Source organism: Lithobates pipiens, unplaced genomic scaffold (genome assembly GCF_037356315.1).
Source record: "Lithobates pipiens isolate NorthernLeopardFrog02 unplaced genomic scaffold, aLitPip1_a1.2 Scaffold_22, whole genome shotgun sequence".
Classification (NCBI taxonomy): Eukaryota; Metazoa; Chordata; class Amphibia; order Anura; family Ranidae; genus Lithobates; species Lithobates pipiens.
The window spans coordinates 808205-834243 of record NW_027507784.1 but is presented as its reverse complement, the minus strand read 5'-3'; the positions used below and the strand labels follow the sequence as shown (position 1 = coordinate 834243).

Sequence of the window (26039 nt, the reverse complement as noted above, 5' to 3'; positions counted from 1 at the left end):
AAAGTCCGGGAACAACATGACTTTAGCATTGTCATGACGGAGCTCTGGCAGCTTCCGAGCCTGAGTTAGGATCATGTCCCTGTCCCGAAAGTTCAGGAAGCGCACTAGGAAGGGACGGGGGAACGCTCCAGGGGGCCTGTGACCAGTGGGGACCCTGTGGGCCCTTTCAACTACATAGGTGGGGGGCATGTCCGGCATGGAAAGCAGTTGCTTAAAAAAACTTTCAGCAAACTGTGCGGCCTTGTCACCTTCAGCTCCCTCAGGCAGCCCCACCACTCTAATGTTGTTTCTCCTCTGCCGGTCTTCAGCATCAATGGCTCTGTGTTGAAGGGCCCTTACCTGGTCCCTGAGCTCAGCAAGTTGTGCGCCATGGTCCCGAGATGCGTCTTCCACCGTCGACACCCTGGATTCCACGGTAGTCAGGCGACCGCGGATCTTGTCTAGATCATGGCGGATCAGGTTGCATTCCGACGAGAGGTGGTCAATCCGCCCCACAAGCTCCGCTCTGCTGGCGCTGATAGCCTCCAGGATCGGCCGCGTAATAGCCTCTGTGTCCACAGCAGGTAGCAGCCCGGGAGATCCGCCATCCTCGCCCCTCTCCGGAGCCTGCTCCATCCCAGGACGTGTCACTGGCGCGCTATGCGGAGACAGCGGCGGAGAAGAATCCAAGATGGCGTGGGCGGGGCCAGACGCCGTGTCTCTGGCCGCGCGACTGTTCCTCTGCTCCATTCTCGCCTTAGCTGCCTTCTTAACCGCCGAGGAGGGCATTCCCGCAACCAGCACACCTTCCCCCTTGCAGCGGTACAGGTCCCGACAGGGTAAAGGTATTCCTACAGATACGGATGGGGTTCGGAGTAGCGGAGCGGTGAGCACGAGCAGCCACCTGGATCACATCCGGCCGGAAGTCTCCTTGTGCAATGTAAGTTATTCCTGCTTCTCCTCCCTATCTGCTGGTCCATATCTCCCTCTGAACTCCCCTCCTCTTCCTCTCTTGTGGGCACCCACGTGACATCACTAGATACGTCATCATCGACGTCACCTTCCCCACCGCTATAAGTAGAGATCTCGGAGTAGGCAGCAACACCGGGGACCAACCTCCTCCTTGGGCTGATCTGGGTACTGTCGTCAGACTGCTGAGTGGCGGTTGTTGCTACCTCCTCTTCCTGATCCAATGCCAAGAATGGCTGCGCATCAGAAATGTCTTGTGATGGACCGGAAAATAATTCCTGTGACTCAAGCGGAAGGTATGTGGTGGTGGTGGTGGGGGTGTTGGTGGTAGTGTCTTTGGGGGTGCACACAGCAGAGAGTGAAGAAGAGGGTGCAGATCGAGAGGATGAGGAGGGTGCAGAAGAGTAAGGCTGAGTGAGCCACTCAACCAAGTCTGGTGCATCTTTGACGTAATCAAACGCACCTTCTGCAACTTCCCACTTTGGCTCAAGCCTGTTGCTCCTGCCCTACCCCTACCACCCCTGCGGAAGGGCCTGCCTCTTCCTCTGCCTGACATTTTTTAAATGACCCTGTGACAAAAGTCTCTAGAGAAGTGCAGTATGTATGTGGAAGAATGTATATAACACCCCGCTTCAATCTGTCGTTTTTGGGGGCCACTGGTCTATCACACCAGTTAAAATACTTTTTTCTAATTGCGTTTGTCACTCTTTGTAGTATCGCTGCAGAACCGCTCAGCAGCCACAATGCTGCAGTGGAAATGTACTATACTATGCTTTCTATATTTGAAAGTATTTTATACGTGTATTACACAACTATATACTGCACACCAAATAGTACACCTATACCAGTCCTTAAAAGGACCTTGGTGGACCTAATAGTAGCTAGTGATTTGCAGACTGTCCCTGCTCCAAAAACCAAACTGTCCCTCCCTACACTGAGAAAAGACAGCTGCAAAATCGGTCAGCACTGCAGTGCACTATAATATGCTTTCTATATTTGAAAGAAAGTATATTATACATGTATTACAACCCTATATACTGTACACCTATACCAGTCCTTAAAAGGACTTTTGTGGACCTAATAATAATAGCTAGTGATTAGACTGACTGTCCCTGCTCCACACAGCGTCCTGTCCCTACAAGACAGAATGTAAAATGGCCACCAGATCAGGTCTATTTAAAAGGTAGGGGGTATGTCCATGTGCTGAAATGTCTCAATTGGCTGTCCAGTACCCCATGATGGATGTGTCATGGGTCAAAGTTCTTCACAATGTAAGCAAATATGTCCGCCACGAACAGTGCCAGAAGTCCGCCGGTTTAGCGAATCGCGAACGAGCAAAGTTCGCTGGGCGAACCGCAAGGCCATCTTTACTTTGGATGCACTCTCTCTCTTGTGTGCTCCAGAAAAGAGGACAAACAAGGCATCCATTTTTCTAAAGGGCTTGGTGACCTCATAGACAAGAAGAATTCTTCTAACGTCTAAAAAAAAAAAAAAACATTTCTCTTATATTCACCGATTGACACAGCTCCTCTCTTAGTCATTGGGTTGTTACGCCATCTTTAGGAGAAGACTAGGCATAACATGTTATAAAAAACACAGAACTTTTAGTTCCGCCCAAGGGGCAGTCCCTTAGGTAACAACCACCCAACCTGCCATGCAGCCATCAGTTTTATTTTGCCTAGTGAAGGAGACGGACCTAGGAACCCTGACAGGCTCATCAGTCCGTGTTTTTTTCAGCAGAAGCTTTGCTTTTTGCGCAAGATTAAAGATCCTGTGATCTGCTATCAACAGCCCGCTGGGTGACAGGCTGGATACCCTTATCCTTGTAGTCTTCCCAGCCTGGCCAGGGAACGTGTGCAGGTCAGAGCTCCGCGCTGGGCCGGCCACGACATACCTTAGCTCCAGAGGTCGGTGAGCATTAATGCTCCGGGCACACATATGACCGGGCTACTGCTGTCTGTGTCAAAGTATGCAGGGCCAGCAGCCACCCCGTACTGATCAGAGAGTGGGTCTGTGATAGAATGTCTCCTAGCTCTGCAGGACTGGTAAGTACAGCTCTCCCTGCCTCGGTGGGGCTAAGCAGCTGGGAATTCCCTGGGAGGTCGATTTGGGGGTCCCTCACCTCTCTCCTTGTGTGGGATGCTGCATGTGGCTGCTGAGTGGTGTGTGTGTCATGTACAGGGGCTCTTTGGGGGGGGGGGGCTGCGCTGGCTGTCTGTGCCCTGAGGCGTGTTTTTTCTCTCTCTGGGGGTGTCTGTTGAGGCTGTGTCTGTAATCCCTGCAGCGCTGATCACCGCCATTTTCTGCCACTGTTCCTCATGGTTTTCAGTGTTCAGCGGCCATCTTAGGTGAGGGCAAGGAACAGCATGCTCTCCTGTAACTGGTGGCCATTTTCCCTGTAATTTTGTCCTTTATACTGGACGCCAGCAGACATTTTCCTGAAGCCTGAGCACGTTTTTCATCAGTCTCTAGGAGCAGCATGCTTTCTTGTAGTCCAGAGGCCATTTTCCCAGTGCCTTATGCTGGACACTTGGCGGCCATTTTCTTTGAGCCTGGGCACATCGCAGATCAGTTTCAGCACCATAAGCAGCAGCTTTGGATGACACAGTGGGAATTCCTCTGCACCTGGAAGCTGACAGAGAACATAGGCACTACTTGCCGGACAGCTCAGAACCAGTCAGGGTGGTGAGTCCTGCAGGAAAGAGCCCCTTAGCCAGCGGCAATTAGGAGAGTGGGACCATCACTGTCCTAAGTCGCCATCAGGTGGCAGACAGGGTAGGGTCAGCATGGCTTCAGAAACTGGTGTTTCTTCCCCTAAAATCCAGGCAATTGCAATCGGTTCGCCTGCGGAATGCGCAGTGCCCCTGGATGCTTTGTCGGCGGTCCTCAATTCGTTCGTTGCCAAGATGGAGGCGGGGCATGGGTGCGAAGGTGCTATAAAGTGGCCCCTGCCCCTCGTCCTCTGGGGAGAGCTCTGACGCAGACCCAGGCCCTGCCGAGGCTGGTGACCCCTGTTCTGTCATTTCAGATGACTCTGACCAGGACCGTTCGGACGAGTCCCCGCCCAGGTCCGTGCGCGACAAAGCACTTGTTGAAGCACTTATCACAGCTGTGCGTGATACCCTGAAGATTCAGGAGCCAGAGGATCCATCTGCTGTTGTACCGGTCCCTTTTGGGTCTTGCAAGCCAACACGTGTGTTCCCGTATCTGACTTATTTTGACAAGTTCACTTACAAGGAATGGGGTCAACCGCAACAGACCTTTTCGGTCCCCGAATACATGGCGGTGTTACCCCTTTGAGGAGAGCCTTCTCAAAAAGTGGTCCGCTCCTCCGGTCGCGAACCCCCCAGTATCCAGATTAAACAATGTAACCATGATCCCGGTTGAGAGGACTCCTGCAGTCAAGGATCCCACGGACAGGAAGGCCGAGGCAGTTGCTCGTTCCTTGTTGTGGAGTCAACCATGCCACCAGTACTGGCATCCGCACACGTGTCACAGACACTGACTGAGTGGGCAAAACTACTATTGCACTGCAAACTGGGAGAACAACGGGCTTTTCCTGTCTACGTGGAACTAGCAGAACAACTAGTGCAAGGCCTTAAGTACGTTTGTGACGTGGCCTTGGATACACCCTCCCTTCGTTATCCAGTGCTTCAGTGTCAGCTGTGGTGCTGAGGCGCCTGATTTGGTTAAAATGCTGGTCGGCTGACCAGACATCCAAGAAAGCCCTGACGGATCTTCCCTTCCTTGGCGACCGGATATTTGGAGCCTCTTTGGATGACATTAAAAATGCCACAGGTGGTAAGAGTACACTACTTCCACACAGGGCCGTCTTTAATATTGATTGGACCCTGGGCAAAACTTTTCTTGGGGGCCCCCCATGCAGTTTTGCTCTCCACCTGCTCTGAGACTTACAATAAATTGCAGTTAGATTCAAAATCAGTTTACTGAATCAGATCAGGCAGCTATTGCGATTGGTTGCCAGAGGGTACAGTGTATCATTACCGCTCACTGACTGGTTGCCAGAGGTTACAGTGTATCATTACCGCTCACTGACTGGTTGCTAGAGGTTACAGAACACATTACAGCTCACTGCCTAGTTGCTAGAGGTTACAGCACATGATTTCTGCTTGTTGATTGGTTGCTAGAGATTACTGTGGATATGACCTCAGGGGTGCATGATATACATATCAATGCCGCCGGCCACCTCTATTTACATATAAATGCTGATATTTTACGTGTAAACACAGGGTCTCCAGGTGAGTCACCTGTGACTCAAAACAGGACTAAAACCTCAAGGGGCGAGCGAATTTAAACCAGGATAGTTGGCAAGTATGAAGCAGCTGCTTTGGGCCCCACAACAATGACAGGGCCCAGGGCAGCTGCCCCTTTTGCCCTGCCTTAAAAACGGCCCTGCTCCCACAGGACAGGAAGGCTAAGGAGCCACGCCGTAGGCAATGGCCCTCTTTTTCCGCTCACAAACGGCTTTTTCATCCACCCGGAGCTTCGGCCAAACGTCCCCAGCCTGACAGGACGACCTCTGAAGGACAAAAGCGTTCCTAGAACTGCAAGCCTAACAAGACTGCGAGAAAAAGTGCTACTCCATGAATAATAATAAATGTTATTTATAATGCACTTTACATCAAAAGATCCCAAAGTGCTACATGGTTACAATAAAAATATACAACTAACATCAATTAAAAAATGTATTAAATAGAAAAGTCTTTAATAAAAATTAAACTTTCAGTCGATTGAAATACCCTCAGACTATCAGGCAGAGCATTCCACAGAGGTGGGGCAGCAGCACAAAAAGCCCCACCTCCCATTGTCGTTAATCTAGTTTTTGGAATGTGAAGATTTCATTGAGTTGAATGAAGGGAACGAGATAGATTTTGCAATCACAACAGTTCCTTAAAGGGGTTGTAAAGGTAAATATTTTTTCACCTTAATGCATTCTATGCATTAAGCTGAAAAAACATCTGACACTGCCGGCGCCCCCAGCCCCCCCGTTTTACTTACCTGACCCCTTGAAAGTCCCGCGCTCGTCCCCCGACGTCCTTTCCACCGTTCAGCCTGGCCGCTGCTTGGCTGGAGTGAATGGATGGAAAGCAGCGCAGCCATTGGCTTGCACTGCTGTCAATCACATCCACTGACGCCGGGGGGCGGGGCCATGTGATACAGCGAGTGGCTATAGCCGCCGGCTGTATCATGGGAGCGCGCCCGCAGATGCTTCTCACCATGCGAGGGAGCTCGCATGAACGTGAGAAGCACCTGCGGGAGGAAGCCGAGACAGCCGCCGAGGGACCCCAGAAGAGAAGGTTCGGGGCCACTCTGTGCAAAACGAGCTGCACAGTGGAGCTTTTGTTGTCAGATGCCTCTATCACGGTGCAGGTGTCATTGCTGTATGTCACGCTGCTGGTGATCATCTCCTGCACCCTCTTCTCTGCCTACCCTGGTCCCTGACCTTCCCTCTCCTCCATTGCCTTCATGCGCTCCACAGCCCTGAATTGTCAGAACAATTTCCCATATAAAAAAAGAATGCTTGTAGTTATCGATCCCAAATTCACCTCATACATGTGTTCTGTCATTGGCCATGTGGTGGGACTGTGTTTGCCCAGCTAATAATTATCCTGTGGCAGCAAATTCGACCTAAAGGTTTGAAACGTTCGCCTCCCATTGAAGTCAATGGGGCCCGCCGCGAACGTTCAGCCCCGTTCGCGGTCTGCGTTCGCGAAACGTCCCGTCGGAAGTTCGTCCATCACTAGAGGTAAGTATAACATGTTTGTTATTTAAAAAAAAAAAATAATAATTCACTTTACAATCCCTTTAAAGCGGAGGTCCACCCTAAAGTGGACCTTCCGCTCATTGGAATCTTCCCCCCCTCCGGCGCCACAATTGGCACCTTTCAAGGGGGAGGGGGGTGCAGGTACCTGTACAGTACAGGTATCTGCACCCACTTCCGGGATAGCTCTCTGTGGAAAGGGGCATAGGGAACCGGGAAATGAAGCCGAAAGGCTCCACTTCCTGATTCCCATACCCAAGATGGCGGCGGCAGCACCCGAGAGACGATCGAGAGATCGGCTTTGGGCACGCTGGACAGGTAAGTGTCCTTATTTTAAAAGTCAGCAGTTGCAGTATTTGTAGCTGCTGGCTTTTAAAAAAAAAAAAAAAAAAAAAAAAAAAAAAAAAACGGTGGAACTCCCGGCGGACTCCCGCTTTAAGATACGATGGAGCATGTCCATACACGCATTGGTGCGTAAGAAGAGGGACTCGCAGAAACCGGGAGCCAATGAAGGGATTTAAGAATCGGGGTAATAGGCTCATGCTTCCGCACTCTCATCAGGATCCTAGCCGCAGAGTTTTGAATATACTGAAGCCTCTGTAGACTCTCTAGGAATTCCGATGAGAAGTGCGTTGCAATAATCAAGTCTAGAGGAGACAAAGGCATGGACCAACCTTCATCAGAAAGGGAAAGAAAAGGACGAAGTTTAGAGAGATTGCGAAGATGGAAAAAAGAAGTCTTACATAAATGATTTATATGTGCTTCAAAAGGTAAGTTGAGAGTCCATTTTTACCCCAAGAATAGTAACTCTGGACGAAACAGGAATTTTAGAACCTGAAAAAACAATACCGGTTATCAGTGAAGATTTAAGCTGATGAACCGTACCGATCATGATAACTTCAGTTTTGGAGCTATTTAAAGCGGAGGTCCACCCTAAAATGGACCTTCCGCTCATCGGAACCCTCCCCCCCCTCCGGCGCCACAATTGCCACCTTTCAGGGGGGAGGGGGGTGCAGGTACCTGGATAATCCAGGCAACTGCACCCACTTCCGGGCTAGCTCTCTGCGGAAAGGGGCGTACATTACGCCCCTTTCCGCAAGTGCCCGCCCCCTTCCGCAAGTGCCCCGCTGCCTGCTGGGAAACACACAGATCCCAGAGGCAGCGGGGACCGTCCTCATTGCGCATGCGCAGTAGGGAACCGGGAAATGAAGCCGAAAGGCTCCACTTCCTGATTCCCATACCCAAGATGGCGGCAGCAGCACTCGAGTGTCGATCTAGAGATCGGCTTCGGGTGCCGACATCGCAGGCGCGCTGGACAGGTAAGTGACACTATTTTAAAAGTCAGCAGCTGCAGTATTTGTAGCTGCTGACTTTAAAAAAAAAAAAAAAAAAAAAAAAAAAAAAACGCGGACTCCCGGCGGACTCCCGCTTTAATTGCAAGAAATGTTGTTCCATCCTTACCTTCATCTCCTCTAGACATGCGGTAAGTACTGAACATGGTGACTGCACAGACGGTGTATCCACCGCTGCTTTTACAGATAGTTGTGTATCATCAGCATAAAAGTGAAATGAGATGTTAGAACGGCTGATAATTTGGCCCAAAGGGAAGGAGATGGAGAATGAATAAAATTGGTCCAAGAACTGACTCCTGGGGGACACCTGAAGAAACCGAAAAAACTCTGGCTAGCAGCACTCCGGATCAGGTAAAATAAGTTGTGCCTTTATTTTTTCCACCAAAAAAAAATCTTCACATCATACGAATTACAGCAGCAGAGGGAATGTAGAACAGGAAATGCTGACGCGTTTCACGCTGAAATTAGCGCTTACTCATAGCTAACCTATGCTAACCTTAGCTAATTTCAGCATGAAACGCGTCAGCATTCCCTGTTCTACATTCCCTCTGCTGCTGTAATTCGTATAATGTGAAGGTTTTTTTTGGTGGAAACAATAAAGGCACAACTTATTTTACCTGATCCGGAGTGCGGCTAGCCAGAGTTTTTTCGGTTTCTTCATTTGGCTAGTGCAATTAGCCTGAACCTGGGACCCCTACTTGTTGGGAGTGGCCAGTTTCTTGGTGGATCAGCCTGGAGCGGTGGATTTTTCTTTTTCGATTTTCTGGATTCTTCTGAACATCCTGGGGGACACCGCAAGTAACCATATGCGGCTTGGATTTAAAGTGACCAAGTGCAATTTGTCCAGTCCTATTTGAAAGATATGATTCAAACCAGCTAAGGGCCAAATCATTTAATCCAACACTATAACGGAGCCGATCTAAAAGAATACCACGATCGACAGTGTCGAAAAGCAGCAGACAGATCCAATAGGATGAGGAAAGACGGAGAAGCTGCATCAGATGACATAAGAAGGTCATTTACAACTCTAACGAGAGCGGTCTCCGTACTATGAGCAAAACGGAAGCCCGATTGAAATTTTTCATAAAGATTATTATGCCTAAAATGATCCTGAAAATGGCTTCCAACGGCTTTCTCCAGCACTTTTGATATAAATGGAAGGTTAGAAATAGGCCTTTAATTAGAAAGGACTTCTGGATCAAGGGTGGATTTTTTTTAACAGAGGTCTAATAATAGCACTTTTTAAGGCTGAGGGAACATGGCCAGTTTGAAAAGAATGATTTATAATAGCTGTAATCAGAGGACTCATGAAGGTTTGCCCCCTTCTGCAACTCGGGTGGGGGGTCGTCTTCGGGAGTTTGCAGCCCGCTGGGCCTCTTGGCTGTCTGACCAATGGGTCTACAATCTGATTTCCACAGGCTACACGAGAGTTTTCTCTTGGCCGCAAAACAGATTCTTCCCCTCCAGCATACCCATAGCCCCAGCTCGCCGGGAGGCCCTCTTGGGGGCGGTAAGGGACCTGCTGAATCGTGGGGTGATAGTACCTGTTCTGGACTCGGAATGGTTCCAGGAGTTCTACTCAAACCTGTTTGTAGTTCCCAAGAAGGAAGGGGTATGTCCCATCTTGGATCTAAAAGCCTTCAATTACTTTGTAAAAGTACAGAGGTTCAGAATGGAATGAGTTCACTCAGTAGTCGCTGCACTCCATCAAGGGGACTCTCTGGCGTCCTTAGACATCCAGGATGCGTACCTGCACATACACATATGCCTCCGGCATCAAAAGTTTCTCTACCTTTTGGTTTGGCCCCCCCCCACCCAGAATCTTTAACAAGGTATTGGCTCCTGCTTTGGCGTGGGTTACCTAAGATCTCCTCCTGAGAGCATCTTCCGCTTCAGAGTTAGAGGAGGATGTGGAGATCACCATGCAGACCCTGCAGGAATTTGGGTGACTGTTGAACCTAAAGAAGTCGGTGATCGTACCGACTCAGCGTTTGGAGTACCTAGGCTTGCTGCTGGACTCCATGGAAGCGAGAGCGTTTCTCCCTTCAGACAAGATGCAGACTCGCAGAGCCGCGGTAAAACTGCTGATGAACCGCGCAAGTGGTCGGCGCTACGCTTCTGCATGCGAGTCCTGGGACTCATGGTGGCCTCCTTCGAGGCAGTACCATATGCTCAGTTCCACACCAGAGTCTGCAGAAAGAGCTTTTGACAAAGTGGGACAAATCTCCGTTGTCCCCGGATCGCCTTTTGAAAATATCAGAGAGATCCCTCTGTTGACTTTCCCAGAAAGTGGTCTTTCTAGTGGCCATCACATCGGCCAGGAGGGTTTCGGAACCTGCGACCTTGTCCTGCAAGTGGCCCTATCTGGTTATCCACAAGGATAAGGTGGTGTTGCGTCCGCAAACTTCTTTTCTGCCGAAGGTGTTCTCGGCGTTTCACATCCATGAGGACATTGTGTTACCATCTCTGTGTCCTAAGCCGACACATCCTAAGAAGTTGGACCTTCATTCCCCGGACATGGTTCGACTCTGTGGGTGTATTTGTCTGCCACGGCTCCCTTCCGGAAGTCAGACTCAGTTTGTTTTCGGTGGCTGGTCCAAAGAAAGGCATGGTGGTCTCGTCGGCCACCATTTCCAGGTGGATCAAGCAGATTGTAGTGCAAGCCTACACCTTGAAGGGGCAGGTGCCCCCCTTTCTGGTCACGGCCCACTCCACAAGGGCAATCGGAATGTCTTGGGCCTTCTGACACCAAGCGTCTGTCGCTCAGGCGTGTAAAGCAGCGACCTGGTCGTCTATCCACACGTTTACCAAGTTCTACAAGGTAGACCTCAGTGCATCGGCTGATGCCTGATTTGGCTGCAAAGTTTTTCAGGCAGCCGTGTAGTTGCAATTGCATATGCAATTTTTTTCTTTTTTCCTGTTTTTTGGGTAAAAACGCAGTACCTTTAAGTTAATGCACTGTTGCATTTGTTACCGCAGTTGTGGTGCGGTTTGAAGGTAGGGTCTCTCTGTTGAGGAGCGCCCTGGTTTTTGTGGCGTTTTTCCACACACTATCGTTTTGTGGGTAAAGTTCATACTAGTTCCCACTTGACATGGTGGATGAAGTTTTTTATGCTGTTTTCCCACCCCTCGTTTTGGCACTGCTTGGGGACGCCCCAATGGCTAAGAGAAGAGCTGTGTCAGTCAGGGAATATAAGAGAAAATAGGATTTTTTTGTACTCACCGTAAAATCCTTTTCTCTGTAATTCACCGACTGACACAGCATACGTTATACTGCTTGTTGATGTACTGATGGCTGCATGGCAGGCTGGGGGGTTGCTACCTAAGGGACTGCCCCTTGGGCGGAACTAAAAGTTCTATGTTTTTCATAACACGTTATGCCTAGTCTTCTCCTAAAGGTGGCGTAACAACCCAATGGCTAAGAGAGGAGCTGTGTCAGTCTGTGAATTACAAAGAAAAGGATTTTACGGTGAGTACAAAAAAAAAATCCTATCTTCTTTTCTTGGTCGCCCTTTGCCGTACTATAAAAGGTTGGCAGCACAATGTCCTGAGATCTGTGAAATGTACTTGCCCCCTTAGGCAAAAATCCTGGATATTGTCTTCAAAACAATCCGGCCCTCAGGGATTGTAAGGAAAGGCTCCCTAACTAAAAGGGTCTCTAACTCACTTACCCTACGAGCTGAGGTAATTGCTACAAAATGATCTTTAACGGTAAGTAATTTAACCAAAATATCCTGCAGGGGCTCAAAAGGGAATTCTACCAGACTTTGAAGCACCAGGGACAGGTGCCAGGTTGGGCAACTTCTAACCGCTACCAGCCTGGACCTCGATATTGATTAAAAAAAAAAAGAGAGAAAATTGGAGAAAAACACCGATAGCTGCCGCCTGAAAGACCTTTGTCGACTCTCTCTTGAAAAAATTCCAAAATTGATGGAACATGAGTTAATATTTGGTTTTTAGATAACCACGAGTTAAATTTCTACCAGACTTTGGAGCACCAGGGACAGGTCCCAGGTTGGACAACTTCTAACCGCTACCAGCCTGGACCTCGATATTGATAAAAAAAAAAAAAAATCTATCTATAGTGGGATTTTCCAAGAGAGAAAATTGGAGAAAAACACCGATAGCTGATGCCGGTACTTTTAAAGTACTAACTGACAGACCTTTGTCGACACTCTTGAAAAAATTCCAAAATTGATGGAACATGAGTTAATATTTGGTTTTCAGATAACCACGAATTAAATTTCTTCCAGACTTTGGAATATACAGCTCGAGTAACTGGCTTGCTGCAATTTACCAGGGTTTTGACCAACCTTTGACTGACCTTGTCTGAAAACCCCTGGGCCCTTAGTATCTTTTCCTCAGATACCAAGCCATCAAGGTTAATGAAGCCAACAGCGGGTGCGACACTGGACTCAGACAATAAGTCTTGCCTCTTCGGGAGGCTCTGAGACAACAGGGAAAACCATGGCCTCGTGGGCCAAAAAGGTGCCAACAGGATGAGATCTGTTTCTTCTAGAAGCTTCTGGAGGACTTACGGAATTAGCCTGATCGGTGGGGAGGCGTAACAGAGGCTGCATGGCCAAGGATTCGCTAGAGCATGGATCCCCAATGATTGATTTGCTGGGTTCAAGGCAAAATAATTTCTCTGTCTTGCAACTGCTCCAATTCGCGAAAAGATCCGCTTCGGGACATCCCCATCTGTTGGGGAGAACCGCAAAGACTTCCGGATGAAGGGGCCAGTTGTCCCGACATACCTGAAAGCAGCCGAGATAATCTGCCAGACAATTTTGCATCCCCTTCAGATGCTCTGCTGTGATCGAGGCCATATTCCCTTCCGCCCATGTTAAAATCTCTAGGGCAATAGATTTAATTATCTGACTCCTCGTACCTCCTTGTTTGTTGAGGTACAGTAGCGATATAGTCGGATAGAATCTGGAGATTGTGACCCCCCTGATTTCCATCTGAAATGCCTGCAAGGTTCTCTCAACCGCTAGAAGCTCCTATGATGTGGTGAAGCTCTTGCTTCCCTTGAGGACCATGCGCCCTGGGCCATTGTGTTGCTGAGATGGTCTCCCCATCCCCCAGGAACTCACATCTGGTGTACTCCTCTGCAATATTGAAATGGACCACGGTAGACCTCGTTAGGTGAAGGTGCGATCTCCACCCCCACAAGCTTCTTTTTACCCTGGAGCAGTGGCGGCTGGTGCTCAAATTTTTTTTTCCTTGGGGGGGGGGGGGGGGGGGGGGGTATAAACAAACTGAAAAAAACCTCCCTCAATTTCCTCAACTCCCTCGCTGTGCCATTGAACGCAGCCACTGCACCCATCAGATGCTTCCACTGTCAACCTCCCCCGCTCGCGGGCTGCCCGGCACTTACCGTTTCAGTGGGTTAACAGGCGACGGTGCCGAGGGGTGTCCTACATGCGTCCCCTCCTGATAGGCATCCAATCACAGTTCTTGTTTCAGCCAATCAGGTGATGGGTAACAGACCTGAGCACCTGATTGGCAAAGAGGTGGTTCAGTGTTAGGAAAGCGAGTATTCATTTGCTGTTCTAACATATCTGGGTGAACTGTGAGAGCCAAGCTTGGCGCTCACAGGTCACCGTTTTTGATGCCTATTACAGCCTACAACTCTAATCAGTTGCTTCAAACCCCCCCGCTGTAATTCAGGCAACCGAAAAGGGGCGGGCGCCTGAATAGGGGGTGGTAGCGGTGGCCATAGATAGATTCATGCAATGCATGAATCTATCCATTGGTCATAGAGGGGGTGGCGCTCGTGCGCCCTTATGGATGCACTGCCGCTGTCTGTACATTACACAGCACAGTGCCACCCTACAGACAGCTGGTATAAACCGCCCCCCTCTGCATACAGTATATACTCTATATCCTATAGAGGAAGAGGCTCCTATTACCAGAACACTGGAAAATACCCTGATGCCTGTCCCGTGTATATCAACAGATTCTGCCACGTTTACCTTTTATTATCTGTGATTGTCGTTTCATGCTCTCCCCTCATCTCCTGCCCCGCTCTGTACTGCAGGCTCCGCTGCCCCCAGACCACAGAAGGGCTGAACTGCGCTCACGTATTCTGCAACTCTAAAAAGTGGAAAACAGCCCTGACTCTGATGACAGCACCCCCCCTTGTGACTCCGATGACAGCACCCCCCCTTGTGACTCCCATGACAGCACGCCCCCTTGTGACTCCGATGACGGCACCCCCCCTTGTGACTCCGATGACAGCGTCCCCCCGCCTTGTGACTCCGATGACAGCATCCCCCCGCCTTGTGGCTCTGATGACAGCACCCCCCCCCCCCTTGTGGCTCTAAAGACAGCACTGATACCTCGGGCCCCTGCCGTATTCTCTATCCCTGTATCTGACCCCAATTCTTCCTCTCTGCTGTGGAGTCCTATTTGGAGACGGGTCTTGTGAGGGGACCCGGATCTTAGTAACTTTTGATTGGCTCATCTCTGAGGTCGGAATTTTCTGACAGGAAGTCACTGGATCATCTTTTACAAGGCTACCTACAAGTGCGGCGCACTGCTTTGCTCCTGCACATTTCTGTTCTGGTGGCTGCGCTCCGGCCGTGCCCCGAGCCTTGGTCTGCCAAAACCACCCACAATGAAGGTAATCCACCAATCACTCCACAACGCCTCATGCAGGAGGGAGGAAAACGTGTCCCCTCACACCAAGTTCCATTGGTTGGGGGGGATGGGGACAAGCCACACCAGGCTTACCCGTGAGGTGCAGAGGAATCCATCCCGCCCCTCTGCTGTTTCTTTACCCTCGCCCGTGTCCCCTGTCCGCGCAGTTTATGGACACTGGAACCAGCGCCTCCGGCACAAGCCGATGACCTCATATGCCCCTGAAGTGACCCCTCTGGATACTTTACTTCCAGTGGGCCAGCTTGGAGTGCAGAAGCTCTGCGGCTTCCCCTGCACATACCAGACACACGGTCAGCGGGGAAAGGATGCCACGCACCACCTCTGCTACCCGCTCTATGGGGGCAACGTCACCGCGGTCCCGGGCTTCCCCAGGCACCAGCAACCACAACCAACCTCCCCAGTGGAGATGTTGGCAGAGGTCGGTCAGTTAATCTTCCCAATAGCCATACCCTGGCCCCGAGACCAGGAACACAAGACCCCCGTCTGGAGGAAACACCAATACTGACATGGGGTCTGGAGCACCGCCCTCTTATCCGGTGGGGGCCCTGTCCTGGTAGGAGGAGCCCCAGCTCTCAAGGGCTGTCCTGGTAGGAGGAGCCCCAGCTCTCATGGGCTGTCCTGGAAGACCCTTAGAGAAACATTGATTGGCAGACAGATCAGCTGTGGCCTGTTATTGGCAGGGAGAGGAGGTGTGGTCAATCACTCAGCTCTGTACCATGGCCTATTCCCCTACACCCGCCCAGCATGCGGCCAAGGGAGGGGGCACACTCAGGCCAGGATGGGGGAAAGGGGGGGCACACTCGGGCCAGGATGGGGGAAAGGGGGGGACACACTCGGGCCAGGATGGGGGCCAAAGAGGGGGGCACACTCGGACCAGGATGGGGGCCAAAGAGGGGGGCACACTCGGACCAGGATGGGGGCCAAAGGGGGGGGCACACTCGGGCCAGGATGGGGGGCCAAAGAGGGGGGCACACTCGGACCAGGATGGGGGCCAAAGAGGGGGGCACACTCGGACCAGGATGGGGGCCAAAGAGGGGGGCACACTCGGACCAGGATGGGGGCCAAAGAGGGGGGCACACTCGGACCAGGATGGGGGCCAAAGGGGGGGGCACACTCGGGCCAGGATGGGGGGCCAAAGAGGGGGGCACACTCGGACCAGGATGGGGGCCAAAGAGGGGGGCACACTCGGACCAGGATGGGGGCCAAAGAGGGGGGCACACTCGGACCAGGATGGGGGCCAAAGAGGGGGGCACACTCGGACCAGGATGGGGGCCAAAGAGGGGGGCACACTCGGACCAGGATGGGGGCCAAAGGGGGGGGCACACTCGGGCCAGAATGGGGGGCCAAAGGGGGGCACACTCGGGCCAGGTTGGGTGCCAAAGGGGGGGGCACACTCGGGCCAGGATGGGGCCAAAGGGGGGGGCGTACTCGGGCCAGGATGGGGGCACACTCGGGCCAGGATGGGGGAAAGGGGGGACACACTCGGGCCAGGATGGGGGCCAAAGAGGGGGGGCACACTCGGGCCAGGTTGGGTGCCAAAGGGGGGACACACTCGGGTCAGGATGTGGCCAAAGGGGGGGGCACACTCGGGCCAGGATGGGTGCCAAAGGGGGGGCACACTCGGGCCAGGATGGGTGCCAAAGGGGGGGGCACACTCGGGCCAGGATGGGTGCCAAAGGGGGGGGCACACTCGGGCCAGGAAGGCCAAGAACAGTCTGCGTTGTCCACCTCATCCAATCACATTCTGTGGTTCTGCAGTGGGAGGAGTTACAGAGAGACTGACTCCGCCCAGAATTAGACAAACTCTCCTTTATTACAGGCTGACGTCTCTCTGCTGTCCAGAGATAAACACACAGCACCCCCCCTCAGGTCCGCCCAGCTGGAGGCCGCCTGCATTCATTATCGCACATCTATGACATCATGTATGACCTCACAGAACCGCACACCTACTATGGCACCACGCCGGACACCCGGCGCCATCAGGGAGGAGCCAATGGCGGCTCGGCTGTAGTTGGGGGACTAAAGTCTCATGTGGGGGGGGGTTTCACATAGGACCCTTGTGGTGGTCACATGACCTCGCCGCTGGTCTCCGTAGTGTCCGGGCACGCCCACATCTCCGCCCCCCTCAGTGGGCAGTCACCTCTGCGCCCAGTCTAGCGGGCCGCTAGTTGAAGTAGATTCGGTGGAAGTCGTGCGCTCCGAAGGCGGCGTTACATTTGGGACATTTTCGCTGGCGGGAGTCGTATCGCGTCTTCACACATTCGAAGCAGAAAACGTGGAAACACTTGGTGAGAACGGCGTCCTTCTTCCGCGTGTTACAGCACGGGCAGGTGAGGCGGGCCTGGGGGAGGGGACAAGAGACAGCCAATCAGATCACAGAGGAACCGCCCACACCCACCACCTGACCCACAACACCACCAGGACCCCAACATCACCCCTCCCCCCCTCCATATCTCAGATGTAGGTATCGTTTTGCTCCCGTGGCTGTTTTTTCTGCTGTGTCTATGGTAACCACATGTCACCAACCCCACCCGCTCCCCCCCACCCCCGCTCCATCGTACCCGATACTCTTTGATCTCCTCCTGCAGGATCTGGTCGGCATCGGCATAAACTTCCATCTTCTTCTGCTTCTCCAACTTCCTGCGCAACCGCGAGATCTCCTCCTGGAAAGAGACGGCAAGGATGGGTGATGGAGGAGCGTGACAGAGAGGAGAGCGCCACACGGGACGGGGGGGGGGGAGGGCTGTAGTCACACAGAAGGGGGGGGGGCTGTAGTCACACAGAAGGGGGGGGGCTGTAGTCACACAGAAGGGGGGCTGTAGTCACACAGAAGGGGGGGGCTGTAGTCACACAGAAGGGGGGGGCTGTAGTCACACGGAAGGGGGGGGGCTGTAGTCACACGGAAGGGGGGGGCTGTAGTCACACGGAAGGGGGGGGCTGTAGTCACACGGAAGGGGGGGGCTGTAGTCACACAGAAGGGGGGGCTGTAGTCACACAGAAGGGGGGCTGTAGTCACACAGAAGGGGGGCTGTAGTCACACAGAAGGGGGGCTGTAGTCACACAGAAGGGGGGCTGTAGTCACACAGAAGGGGGGGGGCTGTAGTCACACAGAAGGGGGGGGCTGTAGTCACACAGAAGGGGGGGGCTGTAGTCACACAGAAGGGGGGGGCTGTAGTCACACAGAAGGGGGGGCTGTAGTCACAGACGGGGGGGATACCTGGGCTCGTTTCAGGCTGAAGGACTCCTTCTCCTTGGCGCTCCGGTTGTCGCACACCAGGCTCTGGGTGTCACGCAATGTGCTGACAATGTGCTCCACCTGAACCTTCAGATCCTCCGACAGCTGAGCGGCTTCCACTGCCTGCAACCAATCCAAATGCATCATATTGTCATGTGACTCATCAGACTCCGCCTCCACGTGATGGATCTGGCGGTCACTCACCTTCCTCTTCTGTATCTCCAGAGACTGAATGCGAAGTGTCAGCTCCTTCTCTATGGCGGCCAGAGAGCCGTGCAGCACCCGCTCCCTCTCCTCCAACTTCTGCACCTGCAGCAGCTGAGCGTCCACCTGCACCACAGAGAGCACCGCCGTCAGCGATCGACCGCACTCACCCCCCACCTGCACCACAGAGAGCACCGCACTCACCACCAACCGATACACAGCAAACACCACATTCACCACCAACCTACAGACACACGCAGCGAGCGTCCTCCCGCACCACACACACACAGCCGGCCTCCTCCCACACCCCACACACACAGCCGGCCTCCTCCCACACCCCACACACACACAGCCGGCCTCCTCCCACACCCCACACACACAGCCGGCCTCCTCCCACACCCCACACACACACAGCCGGCCTCCTCCCGCACCACACACACAGCCGGCCTCCTCCCGCACCACACACACAGCCGGCCTCCTCCCGCACCACACACACAGCCGGCCTCCTCCCGCACCACACACACAGCCGGCCTCCTCCCGCACCACACACACAGCCGGCCTCCTCCCGCACCACACACACAGCCGGCCTCCTTCCGCACCACACACACAGCCGGCCTCCTTCCGCACCACACACACACAGCCGACGTCCTCCCGCACCACACACACAGCCGACGTCCTCCCGCACCACACACACAGCCGACGTCCTCCTGCACCACACACACATCCGGCCTCCTTCCGCACCACACACACAGCCGGCCTCCTTCCGCACCACACACACAGCCGGCCTCCTTCCGCACCACACACACAGCCGGCCTCCTTCCGCACCACACACACAGCCGGCCTCCTTCCGCACCACACACACAGCCGGCCTCCTTCCGCACCACACACACAGCCGGCCTCCTTCCGCACCACACACACAGCCGGCCTCCTTCCGCACCACACACACAGCCGGCCTCCTTCCGCACCACACACACAGCCGGCCTCCTCCCGCACCACACACACAGCCGGCCTCCTCCCGCACCACACACACAGCCGGCCTCCTCCCGCACCACACACACACAGCCGACGTCCTCCCGCACCACACACACACACACACATCCGGCGTCCTCCCGCACCACACACACATCCGGCGTCCTCCCGCACCACACACACATCCGGCGTCCTCCCGCACCACACACACAGCCGGCCTCCTTCCGCACCACACACACAGCCGGCCTCCTTCCGCACCACACACACAGCCGGCCTCCTTCCGCACCACACACACAGCCGGCCTCCTTCCGCACCACACACACAGCCGGCCTCCTCCCACACCCCACACACACAGCCGGCCTCCTCCCACACCCCACACACACACAGCCGGCCTCCTCCCGCACCACACACACAGCCGGCCTCCTCCCGCACCACACACACAGCCGGCCTCCTCCCGCACCACACACACAGCCGGCCTCCTTCCGCACCACACACACAGCCGGCCTCCTTCCGCACCACACACACAGCCGACGTCCTCCCGCACCACACACACATCCGGCCTCCTTCCGCACCACACACACAGCCGGCCTCCTTCCGCACCACACACACAGCCGGCCTCCTTCCGCACCACACACACAGCCGGCCTCCTTCCGCACCACACACACAGCCGGCCTCCTCCCGCACCACACACACAGCCGGCCTCCTCCCGCACCACACACACAGCCGGCCTCCTTCCGCACCACACACACAGCCGGCCTCCTTCCGCACCACACACACAGCCGGCCTCCTTCCGCACCACACACACAGCCGGCCTCCTTCCGCACCACACACACAGCCGGCCTCCTTCCGCACCACACACACAGCCGGCCTCCTTCCGCACCACACACACAGCCGGCCTCCTCCCGCACCACACACACAGCCGGCCTCCTCCCGCACCACACACACACAGCCGACGTCCTCCCGCACCACACACACACACACACACACATCCGGCGTCCTCCCGCACCACACACACATCCGGCGTCCTCCCGCACCACACACACAGCCGGCCTCCTTCCGCACCACACACACAGCCGGCCTCCTTCCGCACCACACACACAGCCGGCCTCCTTCCGCACCACACACACAGCCGGCCTCCTTCCGCACCACACACACAGCCGGCCTCCTTCCGCACCACACACACAGCCGGCCTCCTTCCGCACCACACACACAGCCGGCCTCCTTCCGCACCACACACACAGCCGGCCTCCTCCCGCACCACACACACACAGCCGACGTCCTCCTGCACCACACACACACACACACATCCGGCGTCCTCCCGCACCACACACACATCCGGCGTCCTCCCGCACCACACACACAGCCGGCCTAATCCCGCACCACACACACACAGCCGGACTCCTCCCGCACCACACACACAGCCGACGTCCTCCCGCACCACACACACAGCCGGCCTCCTTCCGCACCACACACACAGCCGGCCTCCTTCCGCACCACACACACATCCGGCCTCCTCCCACACCACACACACAGCCGACGTCCTCCCGCACCACACACACAGCCGGCCTTCTTCCGCACCACACACACATCCGGCCTCCTTCCGCACCACACACACATCCGGCCTCCTCCCGCACCACACACACAGCCGGCCTCCTCCCGCACCACACACACAGCCGGCCTCCTCCCGCACCACACACACAGCCGGCCTCCTCCCGCACCACACACACAGCCGGCCTCCTCCCGCACCACACACACAGCCGGCCTCCTCCCGCACCACACACACAGCCGGCCTCCTCCCGCACCACACACACAGCCGGCCTCCTTCCGCACCACACACACAGCCGGCCTCCTTCCGCACCACACACACAGCCGGCCTCCTTCCGCACCACACACACAGCCGACGTCCTCCTGCACCACACACACAGCCGGCCTCCTCCTGCACCACACACACAGCCGACGTCCTCCTGCACCACACACACAGCCGACGTCCTCCTGCACCACACACACAGCCGACGTCCTCCTGCACCACACACACATCCGGCGTCCTCCCGCACCACACACACATCCGGCGTCCTCCCGCACCACACACACATCCGGCGTCCTCCCGCACCACACACACAGCCGGCCTAATCCCGCACCACACACACACAGCCGGCCTAATCCCGCACCACACACACACAGCCGGCCTAATCCCGCACCACACACACACAGCCGGCCTAATCCCGCACCACACACACACAGCCGGCCTCCTCCCGCACCACACACACAGCCGACGTCCTCCTGCACCACACACACACACAGCCGGCCTCCTCCCGCACCACACACACAGCCGACGTCCTCCTGCACCACACACACAGCCGACGTCCTCCCGCACCACACACACAGCCGGCCTCCTCCCGCACCAGTCACCCGGGGTGATGTTCGGCACTCACAGGAGGACCCGTCTGTCACTCTCACACCCCTATGAATGGATCTGTGACATCAATGCAGATTCTGCTCTTACACACCCAGCAGTCAATCAGAGGAGTGAAGTAGGAGGAGGAAGGGGAAGCGCTGTGATTGGTGTACCTGAGTTTTCAGGCCCTGCACCTGATCGGCTAGCTCCTCCTTCTCCTCTCTCAGCAGTTTGTGGATCTGGTTGGATTTGATTCTCTCGGACATGAGTTTGAAGTTGGCGTCGTCCTTCTCCCGCAACTGCTGCATCAGCCGGATGTTCTGTTCCTGCATGTCCTCGAAGGCCTGCCCAGTGACATCCATCTCCGACAACAGGGCCTCCTCCTCCTGGGGGAAGGCAACAGGGACCGGTTACACCCCACGCAGAACTGTGAGCCACAACATATTCCTCCATTATACCCCATGCGGGACTATGCACCCCAACACACCCCTCCATTATACCCCACGCAGGACTGTGCGCCCAACATGCCCCTTCATGTCCTCGAAGGCCTGCCCAGTGACATCCATCTCCGACAACAGGGCCTCCTCCTCCTGAGGGAAGGCAACGGGGACCCGTTACACCCCACGCAGAACTGTGAGCCCCAACATATTCCTCCATTATACCCCATGCGGGACTATGCACCCCAACACACCCCTCCATTATATCCCACGCAGGACTGTGCGCCCAACATGCCCCTTCATGTCCTTAAAAGGCCTGCCCGGTGACATCCATCTCCAACAACAGGGCCACCTCCTCCTGGGGGAAGGCAATGGGGACCCGTTACACCCCACGCAGAACTGTGAGCCCCAACATATTCCTCCATTATACCCCACGCAGGAATATGCACTCCAACATACCCCACGCAGGACTGTGTGCCCAACATTCATGTCCTCAAAGGCCTGCCCAGTGACATCCATCTCCGACAACAGGGCCTCCTCCTCCTGGGGGACGGCAACGGGGACCCGTTACACCCCCTGCAGAGATGTGCGCACCCACATACCTCTCCATTATACCTCGAGCATGACTATGCGTCCAACATACCCCTCTATGTCCTCAAGGGCCTGCCTGCTAACATCCATCTCTAACAGGGCCTCCTCCTGGGGGGGCGGGGACCCATTACACCACACACAGAACTGTGCGCCCCCAACATACCCCTCCATTATACACCGCGCAGGACTGTGCACCCCCAACCTACCCCTCCATTATACTCCGAGCAGGACTGTGTGCCCCCAACATACCCCAAGCAGGACCGTGCGCTCCCAAAATACCCCTCCATATCCTCAAAGGCCTGCCCGGTGACATTCATCTCCGACAACAGGGCCGCCTCCTGGGGAACAGCAAAGGGAACCATTTACACCCTGAGCAGGACTGTGCACCCCCAACATATCCCTCCATTATAAAAAAAAGGGGGGGTAAGGATTGCGCTATGGAGACAAATACTTTTTGGAAGAGGTAATAAAAAGTGGAAGAGGCAATGAAAATTAAAAATTATGACATATATATAGTATAATAGAAGGGAGGCTGCCACTACCAAATATTACCAGCCTAATAGGTTGGGGGGGGAATGTAAACACTGTGGTGGTAGCTATGGCGCTCTCCTGTGACAGCAAATTGTATATATAAAATACACCATGGAAATGATCAATATATACCACATGTGGGTTACAAATGAAAAGTGCTGATGTTAGTGAACAACCTTATTAAAGTGCTAGTGCTGATAAAACAGGTGAACCCCTATATCATTGGTAAAGTGCAAACAAACAGCGCTGAAAAAATACAAACAGCAAGTATGCTCCGTATTCCACAGCTACGTGCAATACAAAGTGCTTTTATGCTTTTGGTGCAAAATAAGTGCATATGAAACTTATAAAACTTCACACAATAAAGTCAGTTGAAAAGGCAAAATGGCTTTTAAAAAGTTCCACAAAAATTCAATCAAAGTGACTTGTGCTCGGTGTCTGGTGTATCCTGAATTGCAACCGGTGAGTTTTCCGTGCATAGGACAAATTGCCGCACTCACCAGCGATATAGCTACCACTACAGTGTTTACATACCCCTCCATTATACCCTACACAAAACTGTGTGCCCCAACACCCCCCCCCCCCCATTTATACCCCAGAGAGACCCCTCCATACCCCCCATTTATACCCCAGAGACCCCTCCATAACGCCATTTATACCCTCCAGACCCCCATTTATACCCCAGAGACCCTTCCAGACCCCCATTTATACCCCAGAGACCCCTCCATAACGCCGTTTATACCCTCCAGACCCCCATTTATACCCCAGAGAGACCCCTCCAGACCTCCATTTATACCTGTGACAGACCTAGCTGAGACAGAGGCTGTTGGAGGGGACAGAATGCAATCCTCTTGCCTTGTGATTATGGGCCCTGGCATTTGGGGGAACGGTGCTCTTTGTGAGCTGTATGCCTGGGGACCCCTGAGGTGGTGTTACCTGGATTCAGATCCATGTCCCCCCCCCAAGACACACAGACTCTGGATATGTATTTGCCATATTAGCAATAGACTGAATCACACTGTTGGGACACAAACTGTTAGATGCCAATGACATCAACTCCAGCCACCTGTCTGTTGTGTAAATGAGTCTAGTCGGGCTTGTAGGAGTATTCCACACATTGTTGTTTGTGCTAATTAACCCTGTGTTTATGTTTATAGTAATGTGTATTGAATAGTCAGTCAGTGAGCTAGGAGACAAAGTCTTACCCTGAAAAGTCCTATCTCTCAGACAACTAGTCTGGGTCAATGATTAGATAATTAGCTCATGCTAATTAGGTTAGCTTTAGTCTTCTACTGTATTATAAATACTTGGCATTTTGGTTCTAATAAATCAGTCCATGTTGAGCAGCTAAGCAAGTGTCGTCTTGTTTTGTGCTTGTGAGCGGTTGGAATATCTGATATCTATATTCAGACTTAGGAAGCAGTATACAGACGGAAGCACTCAATCGGAGTGTGGGATCGGTTCCGTCACAATACCCCATAGAGACCCCCCTCCAGACCCCCATTTATACCCCAGAGAGACCCCTCCAGATCCCATAGCGACCCCTCAATACCCCCATTTATACCCCAGAGAGACCCCTCCATACCCCCATTTACACCCCACAGAGACCCCTCCAGACCCCCATTTATAACCCAGAGAAGATTGTATACTACTAATTCACCACAGAAAGGTCTGTACAGCCCCCCAGTGCCGTCTATCACCCCCCTACAGGGAAGGAGGCGTCATGAAGGGAGAAGACTCACCTGTTTGGTGGCGCTGAGTTTTCTCTGTAAATGTTCAATCTGTTCCTCTGCAATCTTTATCTTCCGCAGAGCTTCCTCATCCGCCAACTTCTTCCGCTCCCTACGATCTTTCTCTTCGAGAGCCTGCACCCGCACCCGCAGCTCCTCCACCTGAGACAGGCAGCCAGGTAAGAGACAAGCATGACAGCGCCCCCATGTGACAGACAGAACAGCAGACAGACCCCCCATGTGACAGACACAAAACAGCAGATAGACCCCCCCATGTGACAGACACAGAACAGCAGACAGACCCCCCCATGTGACAGACACAGAACAGCAGACAGACAGAACACCGCAGACAGACCCCCATGTGACAGATACAGAACAGCACACAGACCCCCCATGTGACAGACACCTCAGCTTTGGTCTTCCTTTCGGCTGCCATGAGCTGCACTTTGTCTCGTTGCTCCTTGGGGGCGGACTTATACATATCCAGCAATAATTTCATCTCTTTCTGGCTCTCCTGAGCCTTCCTAGAGGAACAGAGGAGAGAAAAGAACGGAGTACAGGAGCTCAGGGGAGAAGTTGGATGGGGGCGGGGCTGACAATGGGAATACAGGAGCTCAGGGGAGGTGACAGGGCAGATGTCAGATGGGGGCGGAGTTGACAATGGGAATACAGGAGCTCAGGGGAGGTGACAGGGCAGAAGTCGGATGGGGGCGGAGTTGACAATGGGAATACAGGAGCTCAGGGGAGGTGACAGGGCAGAAGTCGGATGGGGGCGGGGCTGACAATGGGAATACAGGAGCTCAGGGGAGGTGACAGGGCAGATGTCGGATGGGGGCGGGGCTGACAATGGGAATACAGGAGCTCAGGGGAGGTGACAGGGCAGATGTCGGATGGGGGCGGAGCTGACAATGGGAATACAGGAGCTCAGGGGAGGTGACAGGGCAGAAGATGGATGGGGGCAAGCCCAACAATGATGTATAGAAGCTCAGGGGAGGTGACAAGGCAGAAGTTGTATAGTGGCGGGGCTGACAATGGAGTACCGAAGCTCAGGGGAGACAAGGCAAAAGTTGGATGGGGGTGGGGCCAACAAAGTACCGAAGCTCAGGGGAGAGGACAAGGCAAAAGTTGGATGGGGTGGGGCCAACAAAGTACCGAAGCTCAGGGGAGAGGACAAGGTAGAAGTTGGATGGGGGTGGGGT

At 54.0% G+C, this 26039-nt stretch overlaps 1 protein-coding gene across 1 annotated transcript in view; it reads right to left on the bottom strand.

Annotated features, from left to right (window-relative positions):
• Positions 1-16542: 16542 nt before the first annotated feature.
• The window catches only part of RNF40 (ring finger protein 40), a 35648-nt gene continuing 26151 nt past the window's right edge, over positions 16543-26039 (bottom strand). The window contains 7 exon segments of the mRNA XM_077494031.1: positions 16543-17089; positions 17310-17411; positions 17966-18106; positions 18188-18313; positions 21725-21937; positions 24853-25002; positions 25247-25364. Of these exon segments, the coding sequence (XP_077350157.1) occupies positions 16913-17089; positions 17310-17411; positions 17966-18106; positions 18188-18313; positions 21725-21937; positions 24853-25002; positions 25247-25364 (1027 nt within the window). The 3' untranslated portion in view covers positions 16543-16912.